Genomic DNA, 14,311 nt, shown 5'->3' with positions numbered 1-14,311 from the left:
CATGTTGGTGGCCTTTTTTTTTTTTTTGAGATGAGTCTGGCTCTGTCACCCAGGCTGGAGTGCAGTGGTATGCTCTCAACTCACAGCAACCTCCGCCTCCCAGGTTCCAGCGATTCCCCTGCCTCAGCATCCCAAGTAGCTGGGATTACGGGCATTTCCCACCACGCCTGGCTAATTTTTTTGTATTTTTAGTAGAGATGGGGTTTTACCACGTTGGTCTTGAACTTCTGACCTCAAGTGATCTGCTCACCTTGGCCTCCCAAAATGCTGGGATTACAGGTGTGAACCACTGTACCCAGCCTACATTTTGATTTTAAGCCATTTATATAGCATTGACAAAATGCTATCTTTTTTCCCTATGAGAAATTAGTTATTTCTTTATAAGGTTTTGTCTAATAGAATCTCACCAATTTCAAAACAATCTCATAATAATTTTTTGAAGCTGTTTTACTAGGATAGAAAGCTAAAAAATCTACGTCAAACAGTGATTGTTACAAGAGTGATATTTTTGTTTATCAGTAGACTCAAGTTCTTTGATCTGGACTTCTGACTTGAAGCTCTCTGGTTTTGTGAAGATTATTCAAAGAATAATGTCACATCTGTACAAGACAGTATTGCTAATCTGAATGTGCCATAGTAAATTTTAAATCCTAATTTAAGGGTTTAAAAATAGTAGCAGAACTCAGTAGTAACTATAATATATGCTAATTTCAGGTACATTTCCTGATGCCCAGCTTCCTTCTAAGAGGATCATTGGCCCCAAAAACTATGAATTCTTGAAGTCAAAGCGGGAAGAGTTTCAAGAATATCTACAGGTATAGCATCAACTGTATTAATTCCAAACGTTGCTAATCATAGCATTCTCTAATTTGTCTCTTTTTCTCTTGTACATATATGCTTTGGTTTATAAATACCTGTCCATGTGGATTTTAATTAAAAAAACATTTTTCCATGTGAATTTTAGAACGAATTTTTGTCAAAAGTATATTCCTTCCCCCCTCTCCAAATTGAATGAAATACAAGATATTTTCTTAGGGTGAGAAAAATCTTTACTAAATTTTAGGCTAGTTAAAACTTTGTATAGGACATTAAAAAAAGAGACTTTTGGTGTAAAAGATTAGATGCATTTGAAGAATACTGGATAGTATTCTTAGAATATTTGTTACTGTTCTGTGTTCTGTTTGATTTTTGTGTTTAGCTTTTTCTGAACTTTGGAGTCTTCTATGTTATTCCTTAGTCCCTTTTCTTCTGGGTTCATAGATATTTTTCCAATTTCCTGGGATCAACTCTGCTATTTGCTACGTGGAGTTGAATTCCATTTTTCTCAGTGTGTGCACATTACATTATGTTAAAATGTATGGGCATATTATTTAAATACATGGTACAGTCATCATAAAAGTTACTTGAGACATCAGGCTCTCTAGGGTTAATAACCATCTTTCTTTATCTAGTGCTTACAAGGGAGGATACTTTTGTTTATTCAAAAAATATTTTATTTGGGCATGGAATTTTATATTTTAAAAAAATTGTCGATTCAGTTAAATTTGGATGCTTCCTAGCCGAAAAGAAATACTTTAAAATTAAAAATACTCAGCAGTGTAAAGTATTTACACTTTATTTCCTCTCTCTGAACTGTTGAATGCTTTCAACTCCAAGTTGAAAATACATATATATATATATACTATGTAAATTTTTGATGATGTGAAAATTGAAATATGAAATAATTAACTACTGCAGGATGTGTTTGGATAAAACATAAAGCCATGTTTTTGTTGATACTATTAACTCATTATTTGAACCAGCTAATTATTTCTACAAACTAGTACCTCACTCTAGAAGAACTATTTTCTCGTAATATGGATTTAAATTAGAGATAGCTATACTGGTTTTTTAATGTAGATTTCTGCTTATAAAGTTTTGTAACTGTCTCATAGTTAGGAAACTATTAGGTAAGACTGGGTTAATTTTGGCTTTTAAAAGTCTTTTTTTTTTTTTTTTTTTTTTTTTGAGACGTAGTTTTGCTCTTGTCATCCAGGCTGGAGTGCAACGGTGTGATCTCGGCTCATTGCAACCTCCGCCTTCTGAGTTCAACCGATTCTCCTGCCTCGGCCTCCCAAGTAGCTGGGATTACAGGCACCCGCCGCCACATTCAGCTAATTTTTGTATAGTACAGACGGGATTTCGCCGTGTTGGCTAGGCTGGTCTCGAACTCCTGACCTCAGGTGATCCACCTGTCTCAGACTCCCAAAGTGCTGGGATCACAGGAGTGAGCCACCGTTCCCGGCCCGTGTTATCTTATTAGAAAATAGTGTTGCAGGAAGAACAGACAACAGATTTTTCAAGTTATTTCACATTTTCACATCTAGTTTTCTGCAAAACCCTTTATGCTGACTTCTAAAAATTGATCGAGACAGTTGTATCATGCTGTCATATTTTCTATAGTTTAGAAACTGGGAGATAATAGTAGCTAATGTTTAGTTTTACTTCCTGTGTGTCAGATACTGTGCTAAATGCTTTATATAACAATACTATAAAGTAGGTAGTGTCATTATTTCCATTTTATAAGTTAGGAAACTGACTCTTGGGCACTTTAGGAACTTTTCTAGTGTCACTTAGGTGTTTTCCAAGTGTTTAGGATTTAGGTATTTTCCAAGAATCTAGCATGTGAAAGAGCCAGAATTCAAACCCATTCGTATGCCTACTATCCTATACTCTTCCCTCTAATAATGCAGTTGCTTTGTTATTATTTTAAATATAAAGTAGCTTTTGGGGATTTAAAATTTAAAAAAATTAAAATACAGTTTTGATTACTCTTCTAGATTTCTAAACTGTTTTTTTCCCTTTTTTTTTTGTTCATTCAAGAAACTTCTGCAGCATCCAGAACTGAGTAATAGTCAACTTCTGGCAGACTTTCTTTCCCCTAATGGTGGGGAAACACAATTTCTTGATAAGATACTACCAGATGTAAATCTTGGTAAGTCAATTTAAGGAATCATTATAAGAGAATAAGCTGAAAAGAATCAGCATTTTCAGATTAATTTAGAAAAATATATACTATAGCCTGTGGTAAACTCTGAGGGCCCTTATTTCTGCATTTAGAGAGAAATTGTCAGATGCTGACCTTAATCTGTCCATTTTGAGTTCTGATTATTTAAGCAGTCACTTCTACCCATTTGTCCTCATCACAGAAAATTATATTAGTCAATGTATTTATACATTTTTTTCTTAAATTTAAATATAAGAAAAGTAGAGATGATATTTTTAGCATAGGTGAATCAGTGTTTTCATCGTACAGTATATGAATAGCTGTGGTATTTGAAATTTCTCATTAAATATCTCAAAAAGACTAGATCTGTTGACATTTAACTTAGTTTAAGACTGTTGCATTTTTCCACATCTTTAAGTTATATCATGCTCTTCCTTTTTTGTATTATAAAGCATTATAAATATTCCTTAAAACCTAATTTTTGGGTCACTTGTAGTAATTTAGGTAAGTAAACTTTGTATAAACTAACTTTTAATTAACTTGAATTAATCTTAATGTCATTCTGAGCAAATTTCATTTCATGGTACTTCTGTACATGAATTTTATTTAAAGTTTAATTGTTGGCTATAAAACTAGCATGGAATGTACACATGAGATTGTGGTAACATTTCTGCTTTGAATATCGTTGTTAATTTGTTTTGAAGTTTTCATTAGTAACTTAGAAAACTAATTTGGGTTTTTGATCTTTAATTTCAAAGTAACTTTATAATTAGTAAAACCATTTTGCAGGTAGTAATTGCCTTATTTCTACTAGTACTATTGTAAAGGAAATTAAGATGTGTCGGAAAGCTTATATTTGCTCTATTTTTTAAAATATTAATTTTTATTATGACAGATAGAGAATCTATAGTCAAAGCACAGTTTGCTGGGATACTGAAGACATTATTATATTTTTACTATTAGAGATGGAATTTAGTATTTCCTGAAGATAATGTCTCAAAGTGTTTTTGTGTTGTAATACTTGAGCACTTAATTTCAGCTATCACTTTTGGATGAATTATTTATTATAGTTTGTCTAAATAGCAACAAGTTCAACAGAAATCCAGATAGATCATCTTCTCTAACCACTAATATAGTACATACATTATAAGTACATGTATAAAAAATGGAAATATAAAAAAAGGATTCAATTAAATGTAGTCTGAAATTTTCCAAAGAATCATCTCATAAACCCCTGGCATGCCTCCATTCTGTTTTAAAAACTGTTCCTTAATTACTATTCCACCTGCTGGTTATCAGTGATTGGATTTTTTTTTTTCTTCTGTGGTGGAGTCTTGTTCTGTCACCCAGGCTGGAGTGCAGTGGTGTGATTTTGGCTCACTGCAGCCTCCACCTCTCAGGTTCAAGCAATTCTCCTGCCTCAGCCTCCCAAGTAGCTGAGATTACAGGTGCCCACCACCACACCCAGCTAATTTTTTGTAGTTTTAGTAGAGACGGAGTTTCACCACATTGGCCAAACTGGTCTCGAACCCCTGACCTCAGGTGATCCATCTGCCTTGGCCTCCCAAAGTGCTGACATTACAGGTGTGAGTGAGCCACCATGCCCGGCCAGTGATCTCGTTGTTAACAGAGACATCTTCTCACTCCTCAGTTTTCTTGACCTCCTCTGCAGCATTCTTTCCTTTAGAAATTCTTTGCCTTTGGCGTTCATTATTGCATATTATTCTCTTAACTGTTTCAGTCCCATCACTACATTTCCATTCTACACAATCCTCCCTTATCTCTATACACATAAATATAGGTATTTTCCAAGCTCTGTCCTCAACTTTCCTCTTGTCAGTCTCCACAGAACCTATTATTTTAATTTTTACCTATATGTAAATGTTTATTTTTCTTTCTTTTTTTTTTGAGACAGAGTCTTGAAATGTCGTCCAGGCTGGAGTGCAGCGGCACCATCTTGGCTCACTACAACCTCTGCCTCCCGGGTTCAAGCAATTCTCCTGCCTCAGCCTCCCTAGTAGCTGGGACTACAGGCGCACACCACCACGCCCAGCTAATTTTTATATTTTTAGTAGAAACAGGGTTTCGCCATGTTGGCCAGAATGGTCTCGATCTCTTGATCTCGTGATCTGCCCACCTAAATGTAGTCTGACCTTTAGTTATACCTTTCTGATACCCAGTTGAATGTCACCATCTGATCTCCTATCATCTTTTCAGAACCAATGTGTAATTTTGTTAATGATGCTACAGTCATTTCAGTCATGCTTGAATTTTTACCATTACCTCTTGAATTTTCTCTCCCATGCTCTCACTACACATCTTTTTTTTTGGAGATAGAGTCTCTGTCTGTCACCTAGGTTGGAGTGTGGTGGTGTGATCTCAGCTCACTGCAACTTCTGCCTCCTGGGCTCAGGCGTTCATCCCACCTCAGCCTCCTGAGAACTACAGGTGCGCACCACCACACCCAGATAATTTTTGTACTTTTAGTAGAGATGGGGTTTCACCATGTTATTCACGCTAGTCTTGAACTTCTGAGTTCAAGTGATCCACCTGCCTCAGCCTCCCAAAGTGTTGGGATTACAGGTGTGAGTCACTATGCCCTGCCCTGCCTTACACATCTTTTTAGTTCCCAGATTCTGTAATTTTTTCCTATTTGGTGTTTAACTCATGTCTTCCTCTTCATTCCCTTTACTCTTTCCTAAGTTGAGTTTTCATTGCCTCTTATTTGAACTGTACTAAGTTTCCTATCTAGTCTTCTGGATTCCCATCCTCCTCCTGCCCTCTATCAGTTTATCTTATATAACACAGCCAGATTAATCTTCCTAAAGTACATGTTTGACCATATCTAAAATCGTTTGGTTTTTCTCTCTTTATTAACTTAGAAAATCTTTATTGTTTAATATGGAACCCTCTGAAAATCACTATGTGCTTTGATACCAATATATCATACCGTATTATTTCTTACTACTTCCTTTCATACTTTAGTAAAATTGAATCCCCTGTATTCTTTTGCTCCAGTGCCTTTGTTTATACTCTTTTCTTCTACTTTAAATGCTCTTCCGTATTACCCATCTTTGAAGATCCAGCTGAAAGAAAGGAATGGCTGGTTCTTCGTAGGGAAACAGGGAAGCCTTTCTTAGGAAGGTATAATTTGTCTAATCTTGAAAGAGTAATATAAATCAGCAGGTGATAGATGATTTATATTACTATAAGAGACGGGCATGTACAAGAGGCATGAAAGGGAATCAGCTGGTAATGTTTGGAGTGTCTTGAACGTAGAGTACATGTAAGAGAGTGAGACTGGAAAGATAAGTTATGGCCACATGTGTCATGGTAAGGAATTTGTACTTGATCATCTAGGCAGGGAGAAAGAGACATTGATAGATTTTAAACAATGAAATCTAATCGGATTTAGGTTTCAGAAATCCAACTCTGGCAGCAGTTTGAAGGATGATACTAAAGGTACTTAGAATCAGTATCTGGGAATAAACCTAGTAGAGTATGTGTGTGCATGACCATTATAGAGAAAATTGTAAACTTTTATTGAGAGATATTAAAGAAGACCCAAGAAAATAGAAATCATATTCATTGTTTAGAAACCACAATATTGTCAAGATGTAAATTTATCCCCAAGTTGATTTCTAGCTATAATACAGTCCCAATCAAAATCAAACAAGTTGTGTATGTGTATCTACCTTGAAACTGAATCTGTAATTTATATAAACATGCATAGGACCAAGTAGATAACACACTTTAGAAGAAGAACAGGGTTGGAGAGCTCTATCATATGTCTTGACTTATAACACTAAATTAATCAGTAGACCCTGGAACAGAACAGAGAACCCCAAACCTATCTGTACGTCTGTGGACACTTGATTTGTGAGCATGGCCCTGCAGAATGGGGAAGGAGTCAACTTTTCAAGAAATGCTACTGGGACATTGGGTATACATTTGAACTCTTACGAAGTAGCCATATTTAAGTAGACTAGAGTCCTATATAGAAACCTGTAAAGATATTAGAAGATTGCAGAGATAAATCCATATATTTACAGTCAACTAAATTTGACAGAGGTGTCAAGACATGGGGGAATGGATACCCTTTTCAGTAAATAGTGCTGGGAAAACTGGATATCCATATGCAGAAGAATGAAACTAGGCCACTATCAATCATAATTAAAAAATCAAACTCACAGTGGATTAGACTTAAATGTAAGACCCCAAATTATAAATCTGCTAGAAGAAAATGAGGGGAGGATGCTTGACGACTTTAGGCAAAGATCTTATGGCTAAGACTTCAAAAGCGTAGGCAGCAAAACAAAAATAGACAAATGGGGCTAGATTAAACTATTAGGTTGGTGCAAAAGTAATTGCGGCTTTTGCCTTTTAAACAGCAAAAATCTCACTTTTGCACCAACCTAATAAAAGGCTTCTACACAGCAAAGGAAACAAGCAGCAGAATGAAGAGACAGCTGTAGAATGGGAGGAAATATTTGTGGATATTTTACCTGTATGTTTTGCAACTATTTAACCTGTACAACGGGAGAACATATTTGCAAATATTGCAAATTCAATTAGAAGACAATACAGTAGAAAAATGGACAGAAGAAAAATAATTTCACCAGCCTGGGCAACATAAGTGAGACCCTGACTCTACAAAAAACAACAACAAAAAATTAGCTGGGTATGGTGGCGTGCATGTGTAGTCCTGGTTGTTCCAGAAGCTGAGGCGGGAGGATCATTTGAGCCCAGAAAGTTCGAGGTTACAGTGAGCTATGAGCACACCACTGCACTCCAGCCTGGGTGACAGAGTGAGACCCTTTCTCTAAAAACAAAAGAAAAAAACACTTCACAAAAGAGGAAATCAGATGGTCAATAAATATATGGAAAAGTGCCTAATTTCATTAATAGGGAAATTCAAATTAGAATCATATTTGGGAAACACCACATTCACCAAAGTTTTTAAAAGTCTGATTATACTAAGTGCTAAGTATTGGTGCAGATGTAAAGCAACAGGAACTCTTATACACTGTTAGTAGGACTATAAATTGAAAAACTACTTGGAAAAATTGTTTGGTATAAAAACTGAAGGACCCGGCAGTTCCTTTCTCAGATACATACTTTGGAGAATCTATCCATGTTTAAGAACGTTCGTAGTAGAGTTGTTTGTATAGCCCAAACTAGAAACAGCACAAATGTTCATCAGCAATTGAATGGACAGGTAAACTGTGGTAAAGTCATAACATTGAATACCCATATCATGAGGCTGCTAGCAACAATGTGGATGAACTTTTAAAAATGTTGAATGAAAGAAACAAAACATGAAAGAATACGGACGGCCTGATTCTTTTTACATAAACATCAAAACAGACCAAACTAATATAAGCTGAACAAATCTGAATAAAATTGTTAAAAAATGGTTGGGCATGGTGGCTCACACCTGTAGTCCCAGCACTTTGGGAGGCCAAGAGGGGTGAATCATCTGAGGTCAGGAGTTTGAGACCAGCCTGACCAATATGGTGAAACCCTGTCTATACTAAAAAGGCAAAAATTAGCTGGGCATGGTGGTGGGCGCCTGTAGTCCCAGCTACTCAGGAGACTGAGGCAGGAGAATTCTTTGAACCCGGGAGGTGGAGGTTGCAGTGAGCCGTGATTGCACCACTGCACTCCAGCCTGGGCAACAGAGCAAAACTCCATCTAAAAAAAAGAAAAAAAAAAAAGTTAAAAAATAATATAGCATTGGCTAGGTGCAGTGGCTCACACCTGTAATCCCAGCACTTTAGGAGGCCGAGGTGGGTGGATCACTTGAGGTCAGGAGTTTAAGACCAGCCTGGCCAACATGGTGAAGCCTTGTCTCTACTAAAAATACAAAAATTGGCTGGGCTTGGTGGCGTACACCTGTAATCCCAGCTACTTGGGTGGTCTAGGCAGGAGAATTGCATGCGGGAATGGATACCCTTTTCAGTAAATAGGGCTGGGAAAACTGGATATCCATATGCAGAAGAATGAAACTAGACCACTATCAATCATAATTAAAAAATCAAACTCCTAGTGGATTAGACTTAAATGTAAGACCCCAAATTATAAAACTGCTAGAAGAAAATGAGGGGAGGATGCTTGACGACTTTAGGCAAAGATCTTATGGCTAAGACTTCAAAAGCATAGGCAGCAAAACAAAAATAGACAAATGGGGCTAGATTAAGTGGAGGGAGCCGAGATCATGCCACTTGCACTCCAGCCTGGGTGACAGAGTGAGACTACGTCTCTAATACTACTGCTACTACTACTGCTACAGTATAAAAGCAATATTTCTAAATATATTTTATTTTTTATTCATCATTTTTTTTGAGACAGAGTCGCACACTGTTGCTCAGGCTGGAGTGCAGTGGCATAATCACAGTTCACTGCAACCTCAAATCCTGGGCTCAAGTGGTCCTTTCTGCCTCAGCCTCCCCAAGTAGCTAAGACTACAGGTACACACCAGCACACCTGGCTAATTTTTAAATATCTGTAGAGATGGGATCTCGCTGTGTTGCCCAAGCTGATCTTGAATTCCTCTCCTCAATTGATCCTCCCACCTTGGGTTCCCAAATTGCTGGGCTTACAGGCATGGAGCCACCTTGCCTAGCCTCTAAGTATGTTTTATATGATGTAATCGGAAGTATGTGGAACTAAATCAGTGAATTAAATAATGCAGGGGGACATTTGGCTTCTGTCTATACCCACCCCCCCCAATCAATACATTTATTTAAGTCAAAATATTTAGTGTATGTGTATCTTTTTATTAGGTGAAAAAAGTGAGGACAAAATATTTGGTTATATATGGTGTCTAGGAGATTTGGATATTCCTGATTACTGACTAGGTTTGATTGAAGAAGAAATGATTAAGGATGATCCAAGTTTCTATTTAAATAACTGGATGAATGCTGTTACTTGTTGGAATAGGGGCTACATTAACAGTAGTTTTGAACTTACTGAGTTTATAGAATCCAGTTGAAGTTTTATAAAGTAGGAGAGTCCAGGAGACAGGCAGGGATTAAAGATTTGAATTTTATTTGAAATCAGATTGAGCAAATAATTTGGCTCAGTAAGAACACATAGAAGACAAAAAAGCATAGGATGAAATCATATAATTTAAGGAACTTGGGAACATTCTAAGGAGGAGGTGTTATGAGAACCAGAAATACCAGAAATAGCCAAGTGGGAAGGTTGGGTGGTTTGCCTGTCACAAAACAGTATTTTTATTCTTTATTATTAATGTCCCTTTCTGTTGCCATAAATCTACTTTTTTCCAGTTTGTTTGGAAAGCAGTGTAAGTTGTATATATCAGTTTTGATTGATTTTTAACAGTCATTTCTAAATGCTGGAGAAAATCTCAAGATATTTGGTGTTTTACAATAAGGGAACCTGGAGATCAAGAAGTAATTTTGGCAAACATAGGATTTAGAATAGAAATTCTTAATCTAAAATTCAGAATATAAACTACTGAAATAGTTTTAAATATTGAGGCAATTCTTTTTTTTTTTGAGACGGAGTCTCGCTCTGTACCCCAGGCTGGAGTGCAGTGGCGCGATCTCGGCTCACTGCAAGCTCCGCCTCCCGGGTTCAAGCAATTCTCCTGCCTCAGCCTCCCTAGTAGCTGGGACTACAGGCGCACACCACCACGCCCAGCTAATTTTTATATTTTTAGTAGAAACAGGGTTTCGCCATGTTGGCCAGAATGGTCTCGATCTCTTGATCTCGTGATCTGCCCACCTAAATGTAGTCTGACCTTTAGTTATACCTTTCTGATACCCAGTTGAATGTCACCATCTGATCTCCTATCATCTTTTCAGAACCAATGTGTAATTTTGTTAATGATGCTACAGTCATTTCAGTCATGCTTGAATTTTTACCATTACCTCTTGAATTTTCTCTCCCATGCTCTCACTACACATCTTTTTTTTTGGAGATAGAGTCTCTGTCTGTCACCTAGGTTGGAGTGTGGTGGTGTGATCTCAGCTCACTGCAACTTCTGCCTCCTGGGCTCAGGCGTTCATCCCACCTCAGCCTCCTGAGAACTACAGGTGCGCACCACCACACCCAGATAATTTTTGTACTTTTAGTAGAGATGGGGTTTCACCATGTTATTCACGCTAGTCTTGAACTTCTGAGTTCAAGTGATCCACCTGCCTCAGCCTCCCAAAGTGTTGGGATTACAGGTGTGAGTCACTATGCCCTGCCCTGCCTTACACATCTTTTTAGTTCCCAGATTCTGTAATTTTTTCCTATTTGGTGTTTAACTCATGTCTTCCTCTTCATTCCCTTTACTCTTTCCTAAGTTGAGTTTTCATTGCCTCTTATTTGAACTGTACTAAGTTTCCTATCTAGTCTTCTGGATTCCCATCCTCCTCCTGCCCTCTATCAGTTTATCTTATATAACACAGCCAGATTAATCTTCCTAAAGTACATGTTTGACCATATCTAAAATCGTTTGGTTTTTCTCTCTTTATTAACTTAGAAAATCTTTATTGTTTAATATGGAACCCTCTGAAAATCACTATGTGCTTTGATACCAATATATCATACCGTATTATTTCTTACTACTTCCTTTCATACTTTAGTAAAATTGAATCCCCTGTATTCTTTTGCTCCAGTGCCTTTGTTTATACTCTTTTCTTCTACTTTAAATGCTCTTCCGTATTACCCATCTTTGAAGATCCAGCTGAAAGAAAGGAATGGCTGGTTCTTCGTAGGGAAACAGGGAAGCCTTTCTTAGGAAGGTATAATTTGTCTAATCTTGAAAGAGTAATATAAATCAGCAGGTGATAGATGATTTATATTACTATAAGAGACGGGCATGTACAAGAGGCATGAAAGGGAATCAGCTGGTAATGTTTGGAGTGTCTTGAACGTAGAGTACATGTAAGAGAGTGAGACTGGAAAGATAAGTTATGGCCACATGTGTCATGGTAAGGAATTTGTACTTGATCATCTAGGCAGGGAGAAAGAGACATTGATAGATTTTAAACAATGAAATCTAATCGGATTTAGGTTTCAGAAATCCAACTCTGGCAGCAGTTTGAAGGATGATACTAAAGGTACTTAGAATCAGTATCTGGGAATAAACCTAGTAGAGTATGTGTGTGCATGACCATTATAGAGAAAATTGTAAACTTTTATTGAGAGATATTAAAGAAGACCCAAGAAAATAGAAATCATATTCATTGTTTAGAAACCACAATATTGTCAAGATGTAAATTTATCCCCAAGTTGATTTCTAGCTATAATACAGTCCCAATCAAAATCAAACAAGTTGTGTATGTGTATCTACCTTGAAACTGAATCTGTAATTTATATAAACATGCATAGGACCAAGTAGATAACACACTTTAGAAGAAGAACAGGGTTGGAGAGCTCTATCATATGTCTTGACTTATAACACTAAATTAATCAGTAGACCCTGGAACAGAACAGAGAACCCCAAACCTATCTGTACGTCTGTGGACACTTGATTTGTGAGCATGGCCCTGCAGAATGGGGAAGGAGTCAACTTTTCAAGAAATGCTACTGGGACATTGGGTATACATTTGAACTCTTACGAAGTAGCCATATTTAAGTAGACTAGAGTCCTATATAGAAACCTGTAAAGATATTAGAAGATTGCAGAGATAAATCCATATATTTACAGTCAACTAAATTTGACAGAGGTGTCAAGACATGGGGGAATGGATACCCTTTTCAGTAAATAGTGCTGGGAAAACTGGATATCCATATGCAGAAGAATGAAACTAGGCCACTATCAATCATAATTAAAAAATCAAACTCACAGTGGATTAGACTTAAATGTAAGACCCCAAATTATAAATCTGCTAGAAGAAAATGAGGGGAGGATGCTTGACGACTTTAGGCAAAGATCTTATGGCTAAGACTTCAAAAGCGTAGGCAGCAAAACAAAAATAGACAAATGGGGCTAGATTAAACTATTAGGTTGGTGCAAAAGTAATTGCGGCTTTTGCCTTTTAAACAGCAAAAATCTCACTTTTGCACCAACCTAATAAAAGGCTTCTACACAGCAAAGGAAACAAGCAGCAGAATGAAGAGACAGCTGTAGAATGGGAGGAAATATTTGTGGATATTTTACCTGTATGTTTTGCAACTATTTAACCTGTACAACGGGAGAACATATTTGCAAATATTGCAAATTCAATTAGAAGACAATACAGTAGAAAAATGGACAGAAGAAAAATAATTTCACCAGCCTGGGCAACATAAGTGAGACCCTGACTCTACAAAAAACAACAACAAAAAATTAGCTGGGTATGGTGGCGTGCATGTGTAGTCCTGGTTGTTCCAGAAGCTGAGGCGGGAGGATCATTTGAGCCCAGAAAGTTCGAGGTTACAGTGAGCTATGAGCACACCACTGCACTCCAGCCTGGGTGACAGAGTGAGACCCTTTCTCTAAAAACAAAAGAAAAAAACACTTCACAAAAGAGGAAATCAGATGGTCAATAAATATATGGAAAAGTGCCTAATTTCATTAATAGGGAAATTCAAATTAGAATCATATTTGGGAAACACCACATTCACCAAAGTTTTTAAAAGTCTGATTATACTAAGTGCTAAGTATTGGTGCAGATGTAAAGCAACAGGAACTCTTATACACTGTTAGTAGGACTATAAATTGAAAAACTACTTGGAAAAATTGTTTGGTATAAAAACTGAAGGACCCGGCAGTTCCTTTCTCAGATACATACTTTGGAGAATCTATCCATGTTTAAGAACGTTCGTAGTAGAGTTGTTTGTATAGCCCAAACTAGAAACAGCACAAATGTTCATCAGCAATTGAATGGACAGGTAAACTGTGGTAAAGTCATAACATTGAATACCCATATCATGAGGCTGCTAGCAACAATGTGGATGAACTTTTAAAAATGTTGAATGAAAGAAACAAAACATGAAAGAATACGGACGGCCTGATTCTTTTTACATAAACATCAAAACAGACCAAACTAATATAAGCTGAACAAATCTGAATAAAATTGTTAAAAAATGGTTGGGCATGGTGGCTCACACCTGTAGTCCCAGCACTTTGGGAGGCCAAGAGGGGTGAATCATCTGAGGTCAGGAGTTTGAGACCAGCCTGACCAATATGGTGAAACCCTGTCTATACTAAAAAGGCAAAAATTAGCTGGGCATGGTGGTGGGCGCCTGTAGTCCCAGCTACTCAGGAGACTGAGGCAGGAGAATTCTTTGAACCCGGGAGGTGGAGGTTGCAGTGAGCCGTGATTGCACCACTGCACTCCAGCCTGGGCAACAGAGCAAAACTCCATCTAAAAAAAAGAAAAA

The 14,311-nt window shown here is 37.2% G+C and overlaps 1 protein-coding gene across 4 annotated transcripts in view; it reads left to right on the top strand.

Annotated features, from left to right (window-relative positions):
• The window catches only part of SNX14 (sorting nexin 14), a 98,764-nt gene that overhangs the window by 68,618 nt on the left and 15,835 nt on the right, over positions 1-14,311 (top strand). For all 4 annotated transcript variants that reach the window (XM_011953495.1, XM_011953499.1, XM_011953498.1 and 1 more), the window contains 2 exons: positions 715-815; positions 2,863-2,974. In XM_011953495.1, coding sequence (XP_011808885.1) covers positions 715-815; positions 2,863-2,974 — 213 coding nt within the window. The remainder of the gene's footprint in view (positions 1-714; positions 816-2,862; positions 2,975-14,311) is intronic.

Source organism: Colobus angolensis, unplaced genomic scaffold (genome assembly GCF_000951035.1).
Source record: "Colobus angolensis palliatus isolate OR3802 unplaced genomic scaffold, Cang.pa_1.0 Scaffold362, whole genome shotgun sequence".
Taxonomy (NCBI): domain Eukaryota; kingdom Metazoa; phylum Chordata; class Mammalia; order Primates; family Cercopithecidae; genus Colobus; species Colobus angolensis.
The sequence above is the reverse complement of the archived record's forward strand: the minus strand, read 5'-3'. Positions and strand labels throughout refer to the sequence as shown.